This window comes from Phocoena sinus, chromosome 2 (assembly GCF_008692025.1).
Source record: "Phocoena sinus isolate mPhoSin1 chromosome 2, mPhoSin1.pri, whole genome shotgun sequence".
Lineage (NCBI taxonomy): Eukaryota > Metazoa > Chordata > Mammalia > Artiodactyla > Phocoenidae > Phocoena > Phocoena sinus.
This window is the reverse complement of record NC_045764.1, coordinates 63,358,373-63,384,437: the sequence shown is the minus strand read 5'-3', so window position 1 is coordinate 63,384,437 and position 26,065 is coordinate 63,358,373. Positions and strand designations below refer to the sequence as shown.

Here is a 26,065-nt window from a genome sequence, read left to right as displayed (position 1 = left end):
CTCTCTTCATCCTGCCCTGAATTACCCTTTGGTGGAGGATATAAAGGATATTTAGACATATGACTAGTAGTTAAATGAGCTCTTTAATATTCCTTTGGATTGTCCTATATAGAATAAACGAAGGAATATTAGATCCAGATTGTCCTAGGTGAGAATTCACAACTATCCCATTTAAAATATCAGCTTTAAAAATTTTATTTATTTAATTTATTTTGGCTGCAGTGGGTTTTAATTGTGGCATGCGGGATCTTCGTTGGCCACATGTGTGATATTTAGTTGCGGCATGTGAACTCGTAGTTGCAGCATGCATGTGGGATCTAGTTCCCTGACCAGGGAATCAAACCCAGGCCCCCTGCATTGGGAGAGCGGAGTCTTTCCCACTGGACCACCAGGGAAGTCCCCACAACTGTTCCACTAAATTAGCTGCATGATATTGGGTAGTTTTTGTAACCTTTTGGAGCCTAGTCATAGTTTTCTCATATTTAAAATGGGAGGTAAGTATATTTACCTTACAGAATGCTTTGAGAGTTAAACGAGATGTATAAAATACATACCTTATACAGGGTCTGGAATACAGTAGATGCACAATAAATGTCATTCCCCCATCACCTTTCCATTTATGTGCAATGCACGTAAATGACCTGAGCCAGCTGCATTAAGATAGTGACCCAAATATATTTATTTAGTATTGTGAAACAGCCTCTGACCTATAGTGTAGAGCCCTGGCAGAATGTAGATATTCCGGCATCATCGTGTGGTTTAGCCAGATTTTCCAGTAGTGTCCTATTGGGAAAAACTTTTGAGCATGTACCTCCAATACATTATTAAACACATTACACCTACAGAGAAAATTTTAAACAGCTAAAATCGGAAAAGTTGTCATGTTTTCTTCATCCTGAGGGATGAGTAGTCTAATGTTCTGAATCTCTTTGGTGATGAGCACATTTGGGGGTGGAACCTAGGAATCTGTTTTTTTTTTTTTTTTTTTTTTTTTTAGGAATCTGTTTTTAACAGAAGATTCCATAGTAATTTTTGAAGGACGAATAACAGGTTTGGAAACCTCTGGATCAGACCAGTTTTAGTTAATTAATTTTTAATCTTTTGGCTGCTGCCATTCGGCATGTGGGATCTTAGTTCCCCAAACAGGGATTGAACCCACGCCTCCTGCATTGGCAGCACAGAGTCTTAATCACTGCACCACCAGGGAAGTCCCGAGACCAATTTTTGAACTCAGACACAGAAAAGGTATTTAGCAATATTAAGTCAAAGAGGGCATTTCCCCTCCTCTCCCTTTTTTCTCTTTGCAAGTTGAGAATTAACAATTCCTGAAACATTTTCCCCCAAGTGTGCTGTCTAGTGGCAGAGATTATATCATGCATTGGATGCCGCAAAGTTATATTTGCAAAATCCCAGTGGATACAACTAGACTTAATTTTCCCAATTAATAGGATTATTGCCCTTATTTTACATATGACTAAATGAATAACTCAATTGTAGGCAAATCCTATTGTAAAAACCTGTTGTATCATATTTCTGGACACTTGACAATGTCTATATTCTGTACAAATATTACAACTTAGGGTCAGCTAATAGGTTCCTTTTCACATATTAATTCTTCTAGATTGGGAGTGTCTTTCTCAAGTGCTGTGTTAAAGGAGGATTCTTAAGGGAGTCTGGGTTCAAGAAGTAAGGAATACCTGGATGGATTAGCAAAATGTGCCTGGAGTGGAGGGTTGGGACTTATAATGTCTGCATCTTCGATTTTTTTGCCAAAGGGGAAGTGGATGTATGCGACTTTTTCTGTGAAAAATGGTATTATTGAGAATAATTGATAGGGATTTCTTTCATGACATTTTTATACAGGATTACTTTTTAACTAAATCAGTAGTTAACTAATATTCTTGTCTAACTATGGGGAAATAAAAGTAGTTTATATACGGAGACCTTTTTTATAATGTTATTTGATGTAATAAAGTCATACATGAAATACAAATAAGCAGACTCAGGTTTGACTTTCACTTCTGACATTGTAACTAGTTCTAGTATCTTTGAATGAGTTGGGTTTCATCCATCTCTTAGGCCCTGTTGCCTTTTTTTGTTTTTTAATTTATTTTTGGCTGCATTGGGTCTTCGTTGCTGTGCGTGGGCTTTCTCTACTTGCGGCGAGCGGGAGCTACTCTTCGTTGTGGTACGCGGGCTTCTCATTGCGGTGGCTTCTCTTGTTGCGGAGCACAGGCTCTAGGTGCGCAGACTTCTGTAGTTGTGGCACGTGGGCTCAGTAGTTGTGGCACACGGGCTTAGTTGCTCCGCGGCATGTGGGATCTTCCTGGACCAGGGGTCAAACCTGTGTCCCCTGCATTGGCAGGCGGATTCTTAAACACTGGGCCAGCAGGGAAGCCCCCCATTGCCTTTATTCTTTTTTTTTTTTTTTTTTGCGGTACGTGGGCCTCTCACTGCTGTGGCCTCTCCTGTTGCGGAGCACAGGCTCCGGACGCGCAGGCTCAGTGGCCATGGCTCATGGGCCCAGCCCCTCCGCGGCATGTGGGATCTTCCCAGGCCGGGGCACGAACCCGTGTCCCCTGCGTCAGCAGGCGGACTCTCAACAACTGCACCACCAGGGAAGGTCCCCCCACCATTGCCTTTAAAAAAAATTAATTTTTATTTATTTTATTTTTGGGTGCGTTGGGTCTTTGTGCTGCACGCAGGCTTTCTCTACTTGCGGCGAGCGGGAGCTACTCTTCGTCGCGTTGCCCAGGCTTCTCATTGCAGTGGCTTGTCTTGCCCGGAGCACGGGCTCTAGGCGCGCGGACTTCAGTAGTTGTGGCACATGGGCTCAGTAGTTGTGGCTCGCGGGTTCTAGAGTGCAGGCTCAGTAGTTGTGGCGCACGGGTTTAGTTGCTCCTTGGTATGTGGGATCTTCCTGGACCAGGGCTTGAACCCATGTTCCCTGCATTGGCAGGCGGATTCTTAACCACTGCGCCACCAGGGAAGTCCCCAGCCGAGGGCCTCCCCACCCCATTGCCTTTTTTTTTTTCTTCTTGGATCTTTTATTTTTATTTTTTGTAACATCTTTATTGGCCCATTGCCTTTTGAGTTAAAATTCTGCTCACTAGTTTCAAGGGAAATGGAAGTATTTGTGACATCATTGAATGATAAGGCAGTCAACTTTGGGCTTATTTCATGGTGGTAGCCTTTCCTTCTAGAAACGAAATAGCAGCTGAAGATTATATTCTATAAATTATTTCATAGTACAGATATTTTGTTGTTTTCATTAAATATGTCTGAAGGACCTTCTGAATTAAAAATGGTTTGGATTCATTTGAACTATTTATTACGTAAAATTTTAGAAATTTTATTGATTTACAGTGTGCCGATGCGGCAGTCTGTTAAATCTAATTGCAAAAAGGTTCACTTTAATTAGCGCTTAATTATACAGTAGTTTTTCATTTAATTTTTTCTTGGCTTATTTTGAATTCTACTTTAGAATCCCATAGAAACCTGACATATTAGTGTGACAAACTATTTTTAAATAGTCTTGATCTTATAATTAAAACTTTGTATTTTCCTTTTTTTAAAATTTAATTTTATTTATTTTTTGTACAGCAGGTCTTCTTAGTTATCTGTTTTATACATATTAGTGTATATGTGTCAATCCCAATCTCCCAATTCATCCCCCCACACACACCTTTCCCCCCTTGGTGTCCTCCATAAAAAGTTTGTATTTTCTTAGGGGAATAAAGAAATACCTTAGGAAAGGAAATTTGGGTGGGGTGTTGTAGAACTTTAAATTCAACCTAAAAATTCACTAAATGTCAGTGAAGTGCTATTACCTTAAAATGACTTTTTTTCCCCCTTCTTTAGAATCCAGCAACTATCACAAGAATACTCCTTAGCCACTTCAATTGGGATAAAGAGAAGCTAATGGAAAGGTAAGGAACTATATTGTCAGCTTTATACTTAGAAGTAACACAGAGAGCCTGTTGAACTGAATTTATGAGACACAAGTAAGTATGTGAACAAACCAGTGTACAAGTGGTATTTGCTTTAATGTATTCCCCATCTGTAAGTTTTGCAATAAACTTAGTGTTAAGGGAGCTCAGGCTTAATATTTCTCCATTTATTTTGGAGGTGAGGTGTGGGGGCTCTGCTTCTGTGTCTTCTAAAATATATTCTCTTGAGTACTGAGAACTAAATATACGTAAAGGGCTTGATATATTCTTGGAGCACATGAATAAGATCTTCCTTTAATTACTTAAAACCTTCATGCCCATAAACCTTTAAATCTACCTTAGGTGTAATAATGACATTTCTTCAGTAAAAACAAAGAAGTTGCTCAGGGTATCCTTGCCACCAAAACAGCTGTTTGGACTGACTGGTTTGTTCTCTGGTTTCTGTGCAGGATTAAATTCCATCGGGTATTTTCTCTCTGGAAATGTTTCTGGTTCCAAAAGGGAAGAAATTACTGGGACTGGAGAATGGTAATAATAGTGCCATTCTTTATCTTTTTCTCTTCCTTTAATTGGAAATTTGGGGCACTTTGTGGTAGGGTGAGAGCCTTTATTCTATCAGCCTTATTCTGTCAGTCTAAAATTAGCAATTCTAATTTTAATTTTAAAATTACAACTAGTTTTTGTTATGAACTGAGAACCCAAATATTATGAGAAGTAAATGGAAAATATTTCCCATTTGATTTTTAAAATCAAAAGCACTTTGCAAAACAGATATTAAGTAATACCAAGAATATTACCCAGTTTCTCACATCTTGCACCCCAGCTACAATTTAATAGTAACAACAATAATTCTTAATTATTGAGTCCAGGCATTGGACTCAATTAAATAATGCCAGGCATTATTTAATTTTATCCAGGTGATAGCTTCATGGAGCTACAAATTATCCCCACTTAATTGATATGGAAATTAAGAGCTTGATGTGTTTATCTCAGTTTTGTAACGCAAGGAGTTAGCACTCAAACTCAGGTTTGTTGGACTCCAAAGCTTATGTTCTTAAACACATACTATACAGCTTTCCCAAGGTTCATGAAGAATAAAATCCTTGACTAGTGTGATTTTTCTTTTTTTTCTTTTTCCCGTGGAGCTGACTGCCTTTTTTGAAGTCAGTGGTATTTCTTAATTTTGCTCATATTTATTTTCAGACTTACTTTGTGACACAGAAAGTTTACGAAAAAAGTAGTTTTCATTGTTTACATCTGATAATCTTCTACTGAACTAGACTTATTTACAGTTTGTTTCTTATTAATATATCTCTCCAAAGACATTCTCAAGTTTGTCCTACAACACTGTTGACACTGCTGAAAGCATTTTTCAATTAAATATTGTAGAACTTAAGTGTGATGAGTATGAATTGAAAATTAGGCAGCTTCTGGGAACTTCTAATGTGAATGAACTTTTCAGTTTCTCCTTGTAATTTCAGTTTCTGTTTTACATCTTCTGGAGATATGTTATTGGGTACTTGTAAATCTTTAAATAGTGTTTTTAAATCATTATGCAATATCTTTTTGTGTCATTTAATGAGTTTCACATTACTATATCCTATGTTGTCTGATAGTAGCACTGCTACACTTTATTTCATAATTACTAATATGTTTATATTTCACTACTGATTTACCTTAATTTGTGCTTTATATTTACCGTGTTTTCTGTTTGGTTAGTTTCTTGGCTACTTTCTTGGTTTGATCAAGTTTTCTTTCCCTTTTTCCCCCTGTTATAATTTCAAAGTTATATATTTTATTTTAGCTTTTCTAGGGGTCACCCTTACAATTTGTATATGCATAGTTATATGTATATGTATATGCAAAGTTTATAACAATATTTTTTCACACTGTTTATATCCATGCCCTGCATAAGACAAAAACTGTAGCATACTTTTCTTCTCTGTTCATTCCCTCTCAGTTGGATAAGTTGATAATATTTGAATTTTTCATTTCATGTTAAGCGTTTTTACTATCAGTGTATTTAACTTCTGTTTTTTTTTTGGCTAATTTGTTTCTTGCATCCTACTGTTTTCTCCAGATGTACTTTTTTTCCCTCTAGAATAATACATCCTTTAGTCATTTAAGTCAGGTTTCATATGTGATCAGTTTTTGAGTGCTCTAAGAGAAATGCTTAATATTCTGAAATTTTGGAGTAGGTTTTGAAAACGTAGCTAGTTGGGCACTTTAAGTATGAGGACTCATGTTTTTGGTTTGGGAAATTCTTATCTGTTATTTCTTTAATATTATCTTTTCTCCATTCTCTTGGTGCTTTCTAGAATTCCTGTTGGTTACATGTTGAAACTTCTGGATTTTTTTCACCTTTTTTCAAAATGCTTCTTCTGTACTTGTCTTTCTACTTTGGTCTGTGAAAGTTCCTCAGGTTTACCTTTAATTCACTAACTTGCTTTTTTTTCTGCCTCCATTCTGCTATTTAGCCATCTTGAATTGTTTATTTCAACCGTATCCAACATATTCATTTTATTCGTTTTGTGGATGCTGTCTCTCGACATATAACTGTTACACTAGAGTTTTCTTCTAGACTGTTTATCAATAAATAAAGAGAGGATTTAAAATATGAATTGGTATTTGGTGTACCCTTCAGAGTGTATTATTTTCAAATTGATCACATTCTGGGCTGTAATAAATTCCAAGAAAAATTGATATGTGTTCTATTTTCACTCTTGCAAAAAACTCTTAGAATCCCAAAATGAAATTATTAAAATAATTAGAACTAAATAATGAGAGGACAAATATGGGATGTAGCTGAAGAGATACAGGGAGATTTACAGTCTTAGTATCTGTAAGAAAAAAGATAAATAGGTGGTAGAAAAGTTAGAAAAATAAACCCAAAGAGAGTAGAATAGGTATTTAAGATGAAAGCAACATTAATGAATTAGAGAACAAAAATAAATAAAGCAGAAAGATGGATCTTTGAAATGGATTTTTAAAAAGGGAAATATCAAGAGAATGAGAAAACAAGCCACAGACAGGGAGAAAATATTTGCAAAAGATATCTGTTAGCCAATATATACAAAGAATTCTTGGAACTCAACAGTAAGAAAAAGAACCAATTTTAAAATGAGCAAAAATCTTAATAGATACCTCACTAAAGAAGATACACAGATGTCAAATAAGCGTATGAAGATATATTTAACATCATACATCATCATTAGGACACTGCTAATTAAAATGAAATTGCTAGTTAAAATTACCACTACACACCTATTAGAATAGCCAAAATCCAAAACACAGGGACTTCACTGGCAGTCCAGTGGTTAAGACTCCCAGCTTCCACTGCAGGGGCCATGGGTTTGATCCCTGGCTGGGGGACTAAGGTCCTACATGCTGCGCAGTGTGGCCAAGGGAGAAAAAAAAAATTCAAAACACACCACCAAATACTGATGAGGATGTGGAGCAACAGGAACTCTCACTCATTGCTGGTGGGACTGCAAAATGGTGCAGCCACTTTGCTTCCAATTTGGCAGTTTCTTACCATACAGTCCAGTCATGCGTTTTGGTATTTACCCAAATGAGTTGAAAGCTTAAGCCCACCAAGACCTGCACATGGATATTCATAGCATCTTTAGTCATAATTGCTAAAACTTGGAACAGTCAAGATGTCCTTCAGTAGGTGAATGGGTGAATAAACTGTGGCACATCCAGACAATGGAATGTAATTCATTGCTAAAAAGAAATGAGCTATCAAGCCATGAAAAGACATGGAAGAACCTTAAATGCATATTACTAAGTGGAAGCAGCCAATCTAAAAAGGTTGCATACTGTATGATTCCAACTATATGACATGCTGGAAAAGGCAAAATTATGGAAATAATGAAAAGATCATGGTTAGAGGGAGGGAAGGATGAGTATGTGGATCAAAAGGGATTTTTAGGGTGGTGAAAGTGTTCTGTATGAAACTGTTATGATGGGTATATGTCACTATACATTTGTCTAAACCCATAGAATGTACAACCCCAAAACTGACCCTTAATGTAAATAAACTATGGACTTGGGTGATAATGATGTGTCAGTGTAGGTTCATTGATTGCATCAAATGTACCACTCTTATGTGAGGTGTTGATGGTGGAGGAGGTTGTGTTGTGTGTGTGTGTGGCGGCGGGGTATATGGGAAACCTCTGTAATTTCTGCTTAGTTTTGGTTTGAGCTTGAAACTGCCATTAAAAAAGTAGGACTTCCCTGGTGGTGCAGTGGTTAAGAATCCGCCTGCCAGTGCAGGGGACATGGGTTTGAGCCCTAGTCCAGGAAGATCTCACATGCCTAGGAGCAGCTGAGCCCGTGCACCGCAACTACTGAGCCTGCGCTCTAGATCCCGCGTGCCACAACTACTGAAGCCCACACACCTAGAGCCCGTTCTCCACAACAAGAGAAGCCACCACAATAAACCCGCGCACCGCAACGAACAGTAGCCCCCGCTCGCTGCAACTAGAGAAAGCCCATGCGTAGCAGCGAAGACCCAATGCAGCCATAAATAAATGAATGAATGGATGAATGAATGAATAAATAAAAGTAAAGTCTATTTTGAAAAAAGGGAGGTAAATAAACCATTGGCAAATGTGATTCGGTAGGAGGAAAAGGCACAAATAAACAATATTGGAAATAATGCATATTTATGGTTAGGAAAAATATTTCAAAATTTTAAATTAATACTGTGTATACCACTTTTACCATTAAGTTTGAAAGCTTAGAAATGGAAATTACCGCTCCCCCCCCCCCAAAATATGAAAACAACTGTGGAAAAATGTAATAAATACACTAAAAGATCCCTCTCCTTCCCCCAAAAGCACTAGATGATTTTATGGGCAAGTTCTGTCTTAATAAACCTTTAAGGAACTGCTAGTTTTTCTAGTTCTGAAAAACTATTTCAGAACATAGAAAAAGATAGGACATCATTAATTCATGTTAGCCAAATCAGAATAACCCTGGTTACAAAATTTGACAAAGACAGCATAAGAAAACCATCTTCATTATGAACATACCTTTTGAATTCATGGATAAAATAATTGAAAGAATTAATGGTCTAGTAGGATTTCTCCTAGGAATGCAAGAATGGGTCACCATTGGAGAAAAGACTTGTCTATAACATTTACTACTTTTAACAGGGTAATGAAGAGAAACCAAAAGGTAATTATAATGAATGCCAGCAATGTATTTAATAATATTGTGCATTTACCCCTGTGTTAGAAAAAATTTTTTGCAAACTAAAAAGGTAATTTCTTAGCTTAATAAAGGGTATCAACTAATAATCTACAGCAAAATTATATTTAATTTTGAAACGTTAGTTACTGTCTGTCACCACCGTTTAAATAAATGTATTGGAAGTTCTGATAAATAAAGTAAAACATGGAAAATTAAGTAAGTGGCATGAAGATTGTTTTGGGGATAGGATTATGGATTTTTTAAAAGATTCTTTATGCTTTTTTGTATTCTGTGAATTTTCCTCAATAATCACAGAAGAACTTTATAATAAAATAACTGTCTCAGAAAGCGAGCACTCGTTTTTAATGAAAACACTTTCTTTTTAAAAAAGGAAGAGAAATTCTATATAGACAATATAATCAGTACCTAGGAGACTCAAGAGAATCAATTGATAAACTATTAAAGTGGCTGTACATTAGAATCACCTGAGAATTTTTTTTAAGTGCCAATGCCTAGGCCCCTTTCCATTCCTCCCTCTCCCCTCACCCCTCTCCCCTCACCCCATTAATACCCTTGGAAAATGAAAAGAAGCATGGAATGTAAGGAGGTTTAGCCTCAGTGACACTGTGGCCTCCCAATTCGTGAGTATAAAAATGAAGGTATGATGATCTTGTAATTATTTAGGATCCCAGGAATTACAAAGTTAGACAATATGGCCAATAAATTTTGTTACATAACATAAAAAAAAGATATTGCTTCCCAGTGGGTAACACAGAATGTATTCAAGTGTTATTTCGATTCATTTGACATACTTAAAGATGATTCTTAGTCAAAATTGTGAAGTGTAATTGTAAATTTAGTCCTCTCTACTCTTCTTTCTTATTTCCATATACTAGGCATACAAATGTTTCTTTTATTCATTAGTGAGCCCTGGAGGGAGGAATTCATGGTCCAGTGAGGGCAATAAAAGTATAAATAGATTCTTGCCAGTAATTCTTCTTACTTGCCCCCCACCGGCCTTCTAGTCTACAGTTTAAACAGATCTGTCCTGATCCTAAAACCGAGCGATTTATTCTTTTTAAAAATACGTTTTGGTGCAGGTGGGGAGGGGCCATTTTAACTTTTTGGTCTCTTGTCTCTAGTAGCCGTTTTCCAGACCTTTGCTGTTTTCTTTCTTATCCAGCCTTCTGCTTTTCAACTCTATAGATTTATTTCATTTCTGTTTTACAAATTAAATAGAATTTTCGCTATTCACTGGGTTTCTTCCCATGCTTCTACAGGTGAAGCAAAACAGAGAAAATCGGAGAATCAGAAATGAAGCAATAACAAATCTGTCCTTCTTCTTTAAGGCCAACCTTTCCATCTGGGCTTTGATTCCATCATAATTTTTGTGGGATGTTCCTTCCATTATTTCATTTGTCATATCTTGAACTGTCTCCTTTTCTGGTGTTATCAGTCAGGATTTTTAGTTGTAAACAAACTTTAAGAGGTTAAGTGGAAAAGACATTACGTATTGAGAATCAGCCACGAAGTATGTGAGTCCAAGAAAATGCCAGAAATCAGAGTCAAACTATTCTAATGGAAGAGCTGTTGCTGTTGTCATTGGACACAGGCATCACAGCTCGTAGCATCAAATATTGGGCATGTGACACCATGACTAGTACTTCTGCTATTGCAGCCTTTGAAAGCTGGGTATCTCCTTACCTCTTTGGTAGAATGAATTTCTCATTGACCCTTCTTCAGTACTATACATAAACTAAAGATCACCCTGCTCCTGCCAGGCATTTATCCTCCCAGCAGGAGAGACTGAGAAAGTGAGTTGTCCTTCTCTTTCTTTTTATGACAATTCCAGCTTCTGTCTGCCTTTCTGAAACTTCTCTTTATTTATTTAAATTAATTTATTTTTGGCTACGTCTTCGTTGCTGCGCATGGGCTTTTCTCTAGTTGTGCGGAGCGAGGGCTACTCTTCGTTGCGGTGTGCGGGCTTCTCATTGTGGTAGCTTCTCTTGTTGTGGAGTGTGGGCTCTAGGCACGTGGGCTTCAGTAGTTGAGGCACGCAGGCTTAGTTGCTCCATGGCATGTGGGATCTTCCTGGACCAGGGCTCGAACCCGAGTCCCCTGCATTGGCAGGCGGATTCTTAACCACTGCGGCACCAGGGAAGTCCCCTCTTTATTTCTTATACTACACATTAGTAGTACAGAACTTTTAAGGTGGTCACCAAATTCATTTTTGTGTTGCCTCAACTTCGGAAATGTTTCCTTTATCTGACCACAGGGTTTCTGTGTGTGTCAATGTAGGCTGTTAGCACAGCTCTAGGCAGCACCTTTGGAATTATACTGTCATGGGCCCTCTCCTAGCATGCCTTTCTCATTGTCCTGTGTCCTGATTGTTCTTCAAAACCCTACTTAAGGTTTACGTCTAAGATGACTTTTCTTATTTCTCAAGACAGTTAATTACTCTTTCCTTTGTGCTTTAATATGTATTTGGTTTAATATTTCACCACTTCTGTTAGAGTTCCTTGTGTAGAAAATAACTCACTAGTCTTTCATTCCTAGCACCTAACACAACTCCTAATATATATAGTTAGTGTTCAGTAAATATTTTAATTAAATTCAGCCTGTTCTAGGTTTTGTTTTCTACAATAGAACTTTTATTTAACTTATTACGTGCACGTAAATCAGATTTTCGTTTGGCAGGAGTTAGAGCCAAAACACCCCCACCACAGCCACCCTGTGCCAAATTAAGCTCCTTTAAAGTTGGTAACAAGTAAAAAGTCAGTTATCTTCTTTCCTGCAGCTGAGATTTCTTCTCTTACAGGTATTTTAAGACTCATTTTAGTTGGTAGTATATAAGGTGAGTGTTAATGAGTTAACTGGCCTGTCTGAGGTGAAGGGAAATACAGGTGTCTGATGACTCACTACTTTAAATGGACTGGTAGGATCAAAGAATCTTAAAAACTGCTGTCAGTCTTTTCCAGACTATGTTACAAATAGCTTTTCACTTTTCATTCTGAAGCATTAACACCCATTTAGTGATTAGGTACTAGAGTTAGCCCTTGTATGTTATTATGATAGTATGGAGCTTTCCTTAAACACATTAATAATAGTATATAATTTCACAGTTAACTGCTGGAATGTGAAAGTAAATTTGGTTTGTCAGATGCCTGGCTTTTGTGATAGCATTCATTACTATTCTACTGTAAAGTGAGGTCTTTCCTCTTTAAACAACTCAGGTATTATTGGGGAGCAGTGTGTGGAAAGCAGCAAATGTACTGTCTTATTATACTATAGTGGTTAATTAAGAACATGGATCTTTGCTCTACCACCTACTAGCTGTATGAACTTGGAGCAGTTTTTTCCTTTAGTTACCTGATGTGAACTTATTTCCTTTTATTTTTTATTTTTTAAATCCATTCTGTTGTCCCTAGTCTCCCTGCCATCTTGCTGCTTTATAAATTTCAAGAATGTTTTTGCCTACTAGTTATGTGTAAGACATTGAGCAGAAGTTTAGTGATGAAGAGGTACACGCAACAATGTATCATATGTAGTTTCTATCCCCAAGGTACTTAGATACAAAGTTTTATGGGAATACATAAAAGGTTATTTGTTTCTCTTTTTTTTCCCACTGCTGAATATGGTTGTCTTTATTTTTTTTCTTGCCTAGCCCTATCTAAACAAAATGAAACTACAGGACTGAAATTAACAACCCATTAAAATAAATAATAAGGTATGAAAATTATGAAGCTTTTTTTTTTTTTCAGGTAATTAAGGGTAGTTATATTATTTAAAGTATGCAAAGTCCAGAGAGCCAGGGTAAGGTCTCCAAGGCTTCCTGGGGTAAGGGAGAGGGTCAAGGGGAACCTTGAAATTTGAAAGATAGAGGGAACACATGACATCAAAGTGTGGGCTAGAATTTCACTTAAAAAAAAAAATTTCTGAAAATATTGACAAGAGCAACAATAGTACCTGCACAGTAGGGTTGTGAGGAAGGAGAGAGACTGCCTGTAGGAAAAAGGAAGCATATCTTTTTTTTTTTTTTCCGGTGTGCGGGCCCCTCACTGCTGTGGCCTCTCCTGCTGCGGAGCACAGGTTCCGGATGCGCAGGCCCAGCAGCCTTGGCCCACGGGCCCAGCCGCTCTGCGGCACGTGGGGTCCTCCTGGACCGGGGCACGAATCCGCGTCCCCTGCATCGGCAGGCGGACTCTCAACCACTGCGCCACCAGGGAAGCCCAGGAAGTATATCTTTACATTAAAATAAGACAAGTTTCACACTTAACTATGTTAATTATGATAGTGTTTCTACTATAGAGATCAGATGGTTAAAAGATGGTAGAAGGTAATGATTCTAAAAGAAAACAAAAACAACATGACCTTTTTTTCTACTTAGCCCAGAACTCATTCATTTTGTGCACTATAGAGAGTGATGTGTGAGGCGTTTTATCATTATCAAAGGGTGCATCAAAATAGATGATTTTTTCCCCTGTGTGTTTTTCACTCTAAAAGACGCCTGTTTTTTATGACAAGCTTAAAAAACTTGTTAAAAAAGTTTGGTTTTCAACACATACAAAAGGTTATTAAAATCTGAAATAAAAATGCTGCTGTGGCTCAGATCTTGGCCTGCTAGTCTGCACGCAGAACTCTCTGGCCCACGCAGACAAAGAGGCACGTGGAGCTTTTCCCTTCTGGCTCCATAAAAGGCTATTTCTGACTTAGGTGAGAAAGAATTTATTGATGAGATGGCATTTGATTGGACCTGGAAGGGTGGGGTGTGGAAGGGCAATGTGGAAATCTGGGCATTTCAGGTTCAGAAAATAAGTTGGTGTGGAGGGAGTTTAAGGAACATGTATTGAATGGTAATGAGATTTAGAGTGGTTAGAGTACATGAAGAAAAGAGGGGAAATGACTGGATGTGTTTAGTAGGAAGGACCTTGAATGCTTAGCAAATAAATTTGGACTTCTTTCCTACTGAGTAAGTTGTTTTATGCAGAAATGTAATACAAGAGCATTATTGTAGAAAAAAAATCTTACAGTAGCAGTATGAGCTGATTGGAGGCAGGAAGGCGAATTGGAAGACTATTTCAATAATACAGATAAAAGGAAAATGTTGGCTTGACTTAGGTTGGTGACAGTTAATTGAAAGCAGAGTGTTGATGTAAGAGATGCGAAGGAGTTTTAACTGAGACAGAAAATACAGGAGACTGGGAAACTTCTGGTAATTTGGACTATTCCATCCACTAAATACAATAATACAAGCTAGATGAAATATTGAAACATCTTTTAAAAAATCAAGATCAAAGCATGGACTTCCCTGGTGGCGCAGTGGTTAAGAATCTGCCTGCCAGTGCAGGGGACATGGGTTCGAGCCCTGGTCTGGGAAGATCCCACATGCCGCGGAGCAACTCAGCCCTTGCGCTACAACTACTGAACTGGCGCTGTAGAGCCCACAAGCCACAACTACTGAGCCCATGTGCCACAACTACTGAAGCCCACATGCCTAGAGCCTGTACTCCACAACAAGAGAAGCCACCGCAATGAGAAGCCCGTGCACCGCAACGAAGAGTAGCCCCCACTCGCCACAGCTAGTAGAAAGCCCACGCACAGCAACAAAGACCCAAAGCAGCCGAAAATAAATAAATGAATACATAAATTAAAAAAAAAAGAACATCAAAGAATTAGAAAAATAGGAATTACAGTGTTAAGGCCCAAGAGAATGTGGAAATCTAGACAAATGAGCCAAGCACCGCAGTCTGCTTTGTCCTAGAAGTATGTGCTGATCCAGAAGAGGTGGCCAAGAGACTGAGCTGTGATTTTTGTTGGCCTTTGGTTAGTGGGAAAAAAGTTGGAGTTCTCGGCCCACTGAGAGTGGGGATTAGGTAAACCAGCTCCTGTAAAGACTGAAGATATATTCAGGTCATCTGGGTGGCCCAGAAAACCTTAAGCCTTGAACTTAGATTAAGATGGTCCCAGGCTGTTAATGTACCCAGGCACAGAAGCAAGTGTAAATCTTTTCGAGGGAAAGAACAGTAAGGGCTCAGACTACTTCCTCAAATTATTTTTGTAATGAAAACATACTAATTTGGGACTCCAGATGTTAGAATTAGTCAGACATAGACTAAAATGGGTATGCTATCATAAGGGAACTAGAAAGTATGAGCTGTCGTACAGATTTGAAAAAACAACTTATTAGACAAAATAAGCAAAATTAACTCAGTGGATTAGTTTAACAGTAGGTTGGACAAAGCTAAAGAGAGGTTTAGTGTACTAGAAGATCAAAACACTTCAGAATTAAGCACACACACTAAAAGATGGAAAATACACAAGTTAAAATAGAAGATAGAACAAGAAGGTCTCTATTGAGTTTAGAAAAAGAGGAGAAAATGGGGCAGAGATGATATTCGAAGGTAAAATGGCTAATTTTCCAGATTGGTAAGAGACAAAATTGCCCTAAGAAGCTTGACAGTTCCCGTGCATAATAAAATACTGTTTCATTGATTCTAAGATGTAGTTTTTCACATCTTAGAAATCTGTCTGAAATCTGAATGCATCTTTCAATTGACGGCACCTTACAGTCCAACAAGATTGAAAATGTGACTTATGTGAAAATTTTCCCGTTTCACTTTCTGATAAGATCATGAAATTTTGGTACCAAAGCATATTATTTTATTTTTTTAAATTAATTAATTAGTTAATTTTGGCTGCGCGGGGTCTTTGTTGCTGCTCGTGGGCTTTCTCTAGTTGCCCTGAGCGGGGTCTACTACTCATGGCGGTGCGCGGGCCTCTAATTGCGGTGGCCTCTCTCGTTGTGGAGCACGGGCTCCAGACACGCGGGCTTCAGTTGTTGTGGCTCGTGGGCTCTAGAGCGCAGGCTCAGTAGCTGCAGCACACGGGCTTAGTTGCTGCACAGCATGTGGGATCCTCCTGGCCCAGAGCTCGAACCCGTGTCCCCTGCATTGGCAGACGGATTCCCAACCACTACACCACCAGGGAAGCCCCCCAAAGTATTTTAGATTTTATGAAATATGGTAAAAAGAAATCCACATTTTAAAACATCATAGTGAAACTATAAAAATAAAGAGAAAACCATAAAAGCAATAAAGATGCAAGAAAGATTACTTTTAAAAAGTGTGAAAGTGTGTGTATATGTAATGTATATAGAGGGAAAAATAGATATAGAAAGTGTATATTATACTTACATTCTTCTAGAGAACAGCTGACTTCTCAATAGCAAAACTGGAAGTGATGGTAGGATGATACCTCAGTAGGTGAAAGAAAATAAGTGCTAAGCTAGAATAGTGTAATCATGGAAAATGTATTTAGAAACAGTGCTACCTTTTAATTAATATAGGTGGCTTTATGTTGTACCTAGCCTTTATATTTTTTAAGCCAATATTTAAAATTCTATCAGTGTTGATTAAAGTCTCAAATACTCATAATATTTAATAGTTGTTTAAGCAACTATTTGAATGTTAAGGGGACAAATTGTGGAATGCAGCCTAATTTCTGCTAAAAAGTGTATAAATGAGTGTTAATTGCATGTATCAGGATAATAATGAGCTAAGCATTCATCTTAAGCCTCAAGTTAATGAGCTAGATGTGTCAAGATAGAAAAAGAGCAACAAAATAAATTAAGAGAAAATAGAAGAAGAAATAACAGAGCAGACTTTAATAAAATGGAAAAGAAACATACAGTAAAGGGGATTAAGAAGCCAAAAGATGAGATTAGCCAAGAAAAGAAAACACAAATAATATCAGTAATGAAAAGGAATGTCACTTTGGATCCTGCAGATATTTTAAAAACCCACAAAAACCCAGCCTCATAAGATATTGTGAATAACTGTGTTGAAATTTGAAATTTTACATGAAATGGATAAGTTCTTAGAAATTTGCAATCCATAAAAATTTACATAAGAAATAAAAAACCCATATGGGGCTATAACTATAAAGTGAATTTTTCTATAAAGTCCAAGTCCAGATGGATATACTAGAAATTTCTACCAACATTTAATGAGACAGTAGCTCTAACCTTATATAACTTTATATTAGAAAACAGAAAAAGAGGATCCTTTACCTTCTTAAGTCTATCACAATCTTGATACAAAAACCCAAAGAAAAATTACAGGTTTTATCATGTAAATAGATGTAAACAAAAGGAAACAAAAACCCAAAGTATTTGCAAATTGAATTCAGCAATACATAAAAAAGATAATATTCCAGCATGGCCTGCTGAGGTTTATCCCAGGAATGCTAGGTTGGTTTAACCTGAAACAATTAAATATGGTTGGTCAGTTAACAAATTAATGAGAATAATATTTCAGTAGATGCAGAGGAGCAGTTGCTAAAAATTAGTAATCATTCATGATTTTAAAAAGAAACCATTAGCAAATGGGGCATTAAAGGGAACTTTCTTAATCTAATAAATCTGTAAAAACATCTGTAGGAGATATCATAGTTCATGCTGAGATGTTGAAAATATTTCTTTTAGATGGAGTTCAAGACATGGATGTCTGTTATCTTCACTTATGTTCAACATTCACTTCATACTGAAGGAGATCCTAGCCAGTAGTATACTGAAAATAATAATAATAAAGTATAATGGTTGTAAGGCAGATGCTAAATAGTTAATATTCACAGATGATATGAATTGTTTACATTGAAAATCCAAAGGAGTCTACAGATAAGTTGTTAAAATAAATGATTTTAGAACGAAATGTAAAATTTTTATTTTTTTCTCTTAGCATTTACATGCATATCTTTGACCCAGTAATTCCACTCACAGATATATGTACCTAACAGAAAGAAATACGCATATCTAAACTGAAAGTTGTATATAAGGATGTTCATAGCAGCGTTACCCACACCGGCTCCAAACTACAAACAACCCAAATGTCTATAGATAGATACACAATTGTGGTATATTTATATAACTGTTCAGCAATTAAATATAAATGAACTAGAGCTACGAGTGACTACATAGATGAATCTTAAAAACTGTTATATTGAGTGAAAGGAAAACAAATTCGACAGAATACTTATCCCCTATATGGTTCTATTTATATGAAATTCAAAAACAGGCAAAAATAAGTTATCTTCTTTAAGGGTGCATATTTAGGTGGTAAAACTATAAAGAAAAATGGGGTAGTGATTATCTCTGGGGGAAAAAGGAGCTTGTTACTGAGAAAGGGTTGTTTGGAGGGTTTCTGAAGTACTAGCAGTTTTCTAGTTCTTGTTCTGGGTTGTATGATGCCCCCTGGATCTCCTTATTCCCTGAATTCTTACCACATTTACTATTAAGTCATTTTGACTTCCTGAAGTTAGGTACTATTTTCTATAATTCCCTAAGCATTCTCCTCCTACCTCTTGCATACTTAGAATGACATACTGCAAATAGCTGTAGGTCTCTTTCCGTTAGTCAAAGCAATTAACGTTGCCCTTAACTAGCACAGTTCCCACATATGGTTGGTTAATCTGCGAGGGAACTATGTAAACATGATCTTAGTTATATACTGTCTCATATTTTGATAGCTTATTCTTGGTTTTAGCCTAGCGAGATTTTTAAACATACTTTGGTTTATAGGCTCGTAACATTGACAACCTGTGGGCTTCCATTAAATATTATTGAAACACCATTATCAGAATAATAAAAGGGTATTTCTTTTTGTACTCAAAGAAATCATTTTTGTCTTTAATTGGAATCAGACCCATTATTGCATAAATCACAAGTAGTTTATTTCATTTTATTTACTGAGTTGTGCTGTTCATGTGTAACAGGAGGAAAAGACCATTGAGCTGAGCAGAGCAGAGTGTGTAGACTTCCCTTGCATGCACGTTTCTGGACAGAGGGCACAGAAACCACTGTCTTTGTTTTCTTTGAAGTAAAACATAGTTTTTTTTTTTTGCGGTACGCGGGCCTCTCACTGTTGTGGCCTCTCCCGTTGCGGAGCACAGGCTCCGGACGCGCAGGCTCAGTGGCCATGGCTCACAGCCCCAGCCGCTCCGCGGCATGTGGGATCCTCCCGGACCGGGGCATGAACCCATGTCGCCTGCATTGGCAGGCGGACTCTCATCAACCACTGCGCCACCAGGGAAGCCCAAAGTAGAACATAGTTTTAAAAAATAGTATTGGTTCTTGTCGTTTTGGGGGCCGTGGTCTCTTGAGAGCCATGGTCTCTTTTGAGAAATTAGTAAAAGCTTTGGATCCTCAGGGGAGGAGAATGAGCATGTGTAAATAAGTTAGAATGTTTTGGGTACTGTACAGTTGTTGAAGTGCCAGGGGTTTCAGGTTAGAAGAACTTGGTAAATTGGAATAATCATAATCAAGCCAAAGAACATGGACAACTACCAGTGAAGATGACACATGCGGATTTAAGTGTGGCTGCAATACCCAGTGAAACGAGCATCTGTGTCTTCTGAGGCCTCTAGTGTAGAGTTCTCTCTTCTCTGTTATGAAGGGGATAGTTAGTTATTAGCTTCTTCTTACAATGTCCGGCGTAGTTTCAGATCTGCCTTGAAAGTTCATATGAGAATGAAGTCTTGTTCTTCCAAAAAGTCTTTTAATTAGCAAAATATTAATAATAGATAAAGCTGGATGGTGGGTATGTGGGAGTTCAAGTTATTTTTCTTTTGGCTTTTGTGTATTTAAATTGTTCTGTAATAAATGGGAATGGGAGCCTTTTTGGAAGATGGCATAGTTATTGTGTTTCTGTTATGATTTTGCTAATTCAAGCCTAGATGGAGTTATCTTAGATCTGTTTCGCTGTGGTTAGTTTTCTTAATACACTTGCCTTCATCAAGGCTTAGAACCAAAAGGATAAAGTATGGAAGAACACAGAAAGGTTCTTAAAAATTATAGAATAAGATTTTTGTACTGCAACTTGAAAGTAATATTATCAGTATTTAGTAACTTTTTTGTCAAGTGGTCTTTTGTTTAGCAGTAAGCAAGCTCAGGAGATTTTTTTTAGTGTCCTGCTGGGTTTTTGGTTTTGTTTTGTTTTAGGTTGCATTTTCCCCTATAGGGGAAAAAAATCTATCAGAATCTCAAAGAGTATTTCTTTCTTAAAAATACATAATCAGTGCATTTACTTAGCTATAAACCATGTATAATAATATTAAAATATGAGCTAAATTTATCTTTTAGACTAGCATAAAAATCCCAAAACTTTGAAAGCAAGTTTTTATAGACTTGTGTATGTCCTCATTAGATCTTTTTTCTTACGAGGACCAAAAGTCTTCCTTAGAAAAAAAGATTTTCTATCCCTAAATCCTTAGTTAACTAGTTCTCTGGAATTCTGAACTTTACTTAGTAGAGGTTCATGTGTTTGCTAGTTAACCTTACATTCTAATTTTAGTCCTTTTGAAAGAATACCTTTAAAAACCACAAAGAATGTGGTAAATCTTCTAATATGTTTAACGTTTACCTTCTACTTCAGGAGCCCTTTTTAAATTTAAATTTTTATCTAAGTAACACGATTAAAGTTATTGAAAGGTTTTAAGTTTTATTTTAAGGTTTAAGGGGGTTGTAAATGAAAAATAGTGCTCAGATCATCAGTTCTAATCTCATTCCCCAAAAGAAAAAGAACTCTTCAGTAATTCTTAATGACTTGCATATACTACCATACAGTATTAGGTCTGCTGGCTTCTTTCTATGGAAGATGAGGAATAAGCTCTGAAAATAATGTTTATATGTAAAGACTGGAGAAAGCCTTATCTCCTGGTGTGTCTACTCTCTTGTTCCGTTTTGCTGGTTTAAGACACGTTTTCATTCATTATTATTTTTGCTTTTTATAAATATGACAGTTTTTATTCATCCTTAAGATATAAATGAAAATCTTTTCCTTTGCACCTTTGATATTTTTCCTTAAATATACCTTTTCTAAAAGTGGAAAGAATTACACCGTTTAGAAGCAGGTTAATGGGGCAAAGGATGGTTGAAATGGCAGTTCTAGAAGAGATGTTGATGTCACAGATCTTTTTTAGTGCTTTGTCAGAACATAAAGTATAGAATAATTGTAACTGTTTTGTTGCCTTTTGAAATTGAAGTCTGGTACCCATAAAATGCCACATGAGAATGTGAAACAAAAATTATTTGGTTATTTAGAAGTAAAAGTTCATTTACTTCTATACATGTTTATTTGTGGAGGTATATATATATATGAAATTATTTTTATAAATTTTCATACATATGTTTGTGTGTTTTAGCTCTCTCTCAGGCTTATAGTAGTAGATAAGTGATGTATAAAAATATATGGGAGCATTAAAGACCTATAAGGAGAATTGAACTCTGGTAACTCAAAAATAAGCAGTAGAAAAGCCCAGTATATAGCTTTAAATTAGCTTAACAGTTTTGCTTTTCCGATTTTGTTGTGAAAATAAGTACAACATCAACAGTGATCTTTTTATGAAGTATGAAGCCCTAGTGGCTTTTAAAATAAACTCATAATGACAAAATTAAATATTGACATGGCAAACAGTGATGCTAGTCATTCAGAATTCAAGAAGAAACTTTAGCCAGTGATATACCCCACCTGCCATTTCTCCTCTCTCCATAACCAGACATAGTTTTTAAGCTGTAATTCCTCCTGCCTTGAAATTTAATTCTTGTTATGTGGTGTATTTCTGTCTAATAGTCAAGGAAAATGAAAAATTAAGATCTAGATTTTCTGGAAGGTTGGCTGATTAAGTGCCAGTTTGCTTAACTATATTTATATAAACATAACTGAATGAACAGAAAGAACCTTAGAGAGAGAAGAGGATTTATAATCTCTACTGAAGAACCTCTCAAATCGCCCTTCTAACAATCTTTTTGGTTTTGGGTCTTGCAGGATCTTAGTTCCCTGATCAGGGATTGAACCCAGGGCTCTGGCAGTGAGAGCACAGAGTCCTAACCACTGGACCTCCAGGGAATTCCCAGCCATTCTAAAAATCTTTAATCTAAGCCATGTGAGAGATGGGGTGGGGATACTCTAATCATGCCCTTGCCCCACCGTGGAAAGGCTGGACTGAAGGAAAAACCACACTGCTATTCATCGGTATGATTTTCTCAAAAGGATGGGCAAATTTTGCAGGAAAGGAGGGCAGCAGTGTCCTGCCATAATCTTTGCAGCTGTTGACCAAAGTCAGTGAAGCAGAGAGAAATATGTGTGTTAACTCATTAAACAAGGTACCTGAACCTCAGTGCTTCACACTGAATTAGTCTCTCTTCATTTTGGTCTGTTTTTCACAGGCAAGAGTATATGTAAGAGCCAGCAAACTGAAGGGACTTTCAAATATATAGTGACCAGGTATACAAACTGTGGGGAGTTAAGAATCCACCTGTATTCTTGAGCATAGTAGCAGTCCTTAAGAAAACGATCATAATTAGCAGGCTGAAAAAACCTTCTTTGTTCTTTTAAGAAGATTAAAGTAAACATAGACTCTATGAGATAAGGGATCAAAGATAAATTGATGAAACAACAGAACAAGAGGAAAAGGAAGCGGACAGAACTAAGAAAAAAAATAAAGGGACAAACAGTAATCTTGCAGAAGATAAAACCACATTGGCAACAGCAAGAAATAGAGCAGATACTATGGAAAATGGAGATACGTAAGAGAAGAAAAGGACAAAGAAGGAATTAGTAGATGGTAGACAAGGAGGAAAATTAGCAAAGGCTGGGTACATATCAAGCAGGTCTTAATAACTAAAAGCTCTTGAAGTAATTACTACCTGAATGGCATTTCAAAAGAGAAAGTTAAATGCTAAGATAAACTGTACCGAACTAAACTTAAAGAATGAAGAAACCTTGTATACCTGTCAGTTGAAAAATGATTTGAATTATAAAATGAGAATTATTTTGATCACAGACTTCAATAACAACGGGTACCAAAAGAAAATGGAGGCTGTCAGTATAGAGAATATTGGGGGTAGGGTGGGTAGGATTTTGGCCAAAGTGAGCATTTGAATACAATTAAACATTTTAATTATGTCTAAGTAATTAATTACGGCTATCAAGCTTAGGAAACAAAAAGCAGTTTTTACTATTCTTGAAAGAAAAGCTATATAATGTCAAAACAGTGTAATAAGTGAAAAAATTATGTAAAATGATAATCAACTGGGAAAAGCTTCAGGAAGTTCCAAACAAAACTATAGGGTTAAGTGTAGGGTCATATAATACAAGGACAATCAATGTATTATTGAAAGTTGGCGAAATAGGTTTAAGTACCCGTTTTAAGTTATGTTTAGTAAAAATAAATTAGACTTCAGTATCTTTCAGAAAACCATAGCAGAGTCATTGGTGGACAAAGCAAGTAATAAATAAAAATAAAGAACAAATTTTAAAATGTTACATTTCTGTAAAATGGAACTTAAATGAAAGAAATTTCTAGGCCTGTCTGCTGTGATCAGCAATATGAGTGGATTCTTCAACTCCCCATTCTGTTTACCTGGGCTGTATTTGAAAGCTATTTGCCTTCTATAATGGACCAAAAACTATAAACTCTAATATATTGCTATCTTTAAGAAATATTCCTAAATAAAGGAATTCAGATTTATTATCAGGTATCATTAAGAAGTCACTCTTTTCTTTAAAAAGAAATTGAACGCTTATAGTAAGATTCTTCTAGGTACTAGGGCTACCTCAGTAATAAAATAGTCCTCATGGGGTTTACATTCTAGCAGGAAAAACATAAAATGGTGATTACAGAGTTAGTAATGTGATATGTTGCACTGGAGTACAAAGTACTGTGAGGATGTAATACAAGGGAACCTTACCTAATTGGAGGGGGAGGAGCTGTCGAAGAAGATTTGTTTGAGGAAGTGCAGTTTAAGCTGAGACCTAAAGTAAATGGTTAGACATTTGGCTTAAAATAAAATGGAATACCTGCTTTCCCCCTTACTACACAAAAATAATTTCCATGTGGATCAACAGTTTTAATGGAAACAGTTTAAAGGAATGACCTAAATCATGAATGAATTTTTATAGTCTTTGGGTATAGAGATCTTTTTAAAAACTTCATATGAAATCCATAAATCACAACAGTGTCGCATTGTAAATTTGCCTACATAAAAATTAAAAGGGGCAATTAAACACCATTAAGCAGGATTCAAAGGCAAGTTAGAAGCTGTGGGAAGAAAGCAATCCATAAAATAAAGGGGTTACTCTTCCTGTTTACATACTGAACTCATAAAATAATAGCAAAATCTTCACAGAAAAATTAGTGAAGTTCAGCTTAACTAATAAAGAAATGCAAGTTAGGTCTAATTATTTCCCCCCCATCAAATGGGACAAGATTTAAATCTAGGATTGTTATATGTGGAACATCTCTAAATGTCTTTCAGTATAAGGTTGGTTAAGTAAATTATAGTATATGCCTGCTGGGAAATATTATGCAACAATGAAAAATATTGTAGACCCACCCATGCTCATGACAAAGATGTTACATATTGTTCAGTGAAGAAAGCAGGTAATAAGCCTAGAATATGAGATTACATGAAATATGCACATGTCTGTCTATATTTTCATAGAATGCTGTCTAGTCTGTTCACCAAAGTATTAGGAGTTGCTAATTTTGTGTAGTTAAGTTTTAGATACCAAGAGTTTGTCTTTTTTTGTGAACATGAATATATTTTTTATAAAAACAAGGGGTTTAGTTGGTTTACCTATTCATACTAAGTGTTAGCTTCATATGTTTTCTGTTTTTCAGATAAAACTTACATCTTAGGTTTTTTTCAGAGATAACCTTTGTAGGAGAGCATTTGATTTATCTGCTCTTTATATTTTGATCAGGGACAGCTTCATATGAGTTCCCCTTTTATAACATGTTGACATTTTGATTGATAACTTGACCAGTTCATTGACACATAACTGTAGTCAAAGTATTTATAAAAAGATATTTATCAGTCTTAGGAGAGTGATGTGGTTTGTTCTCATGAGTGATTTTCCAGAGATGTAGCAAATGCTTTGAACAAAGCCTGAACAAGACTTGCACTAAAACTATTGAGAATCTCTTGGGTATTGATTATTTTTAACTTGAGAACCTCCTGTTTATATATAAAGAACATTGTAGTTATTTAAACCTAGACTTAACAAGCTAAAAAGTAAATTGATCAGATTCCATGTTAATATTTTTGCTGGTTATATTGATTCACAAATTGGAAGTTTTTCTATCTATTGCTTTTCCATTTAGAATATTAAGATATTTCAGGAGGCCAAAGACCATGTCTTAACTGGATTAATGGTAGATATTGTGCTATTTACCACTGTCTTCTGTCAAGAAATTTACAGTTCAGTTGAAACTCTGTAGCTAGTACTTGCCATACCATGCTGTTGACATATTAGATGGTGAACTACTTCTATATATTTAGATACATATTTTATGAAAAAGCTAATGTATAGATTATTCGATATAAAAACTTCTAAAGATACATTTTTTTGTTTCCTCCTTCTTCCCTTTTCCTATTAAAAACTATTTTAAAAGAATATTTAGAAAGCAAGTCTTTTGTAGAATGAGACACATGTAATAGTTTCGTTTTTTAAATGATTTGTGGGATAAGGTATGCTTTATAGGTGGTTTACTTGCTAATATATTTAAACTGGTATAACTAAAATTATTAACAAAATGAATTCATTGGTATAAAATATAGCCTAGCCTTCTGCAATACCATTACTCTTCATAAGGTTCCACTTAAGAGATAGTACAACTTTCATCCTTAGGTTTTAATTGTCGTGTTGTTAATATTACTAATAGCTTAACCTCTCATGATAGAAACAAACTAAACAGTGTCAAAATAGCAACAAAAATTCAATCTGCTTTCATACACATATGCTTCTGTATGCTACAGTTTGTAGCCATACAGCTTATTTCTTCTGAGCCAGAAAGGTTATGGTTTTGGTTTAATTTACTTCATTGACTTTCCCTATAGAAAATCAGGTTTTTGGAGAGCT

At 36.3% G+C, this 26,065-nt stretch overlaps 1 protein-coding gene across 2 annotated transcripts in view; it reads left to right on the top strand.

The window, feature by feature from the left end:
* ARIH1 (ariadne RBR E3 ubiquitin protein ligase 1) overlaps positions 1 to 26,065 on the top strand; it is a 119,937-nt gene that overhangs the window by 41,193 nt on the left and 52,679 nt on the right. For both annotated transcript variants that reach the window (XM_032621875.1, XM_032621874.1), the window contains exon 2: positions 3,862 to 3,929. In XM_032621875.1, the coding sequence (XP_032477766.1) occupies positions 3,862 to 3,929 (68 nt within the window). The remainder of the gene's footprint in view (positions 1 to 3,861; positions 3,930 to 26,065) is intronic.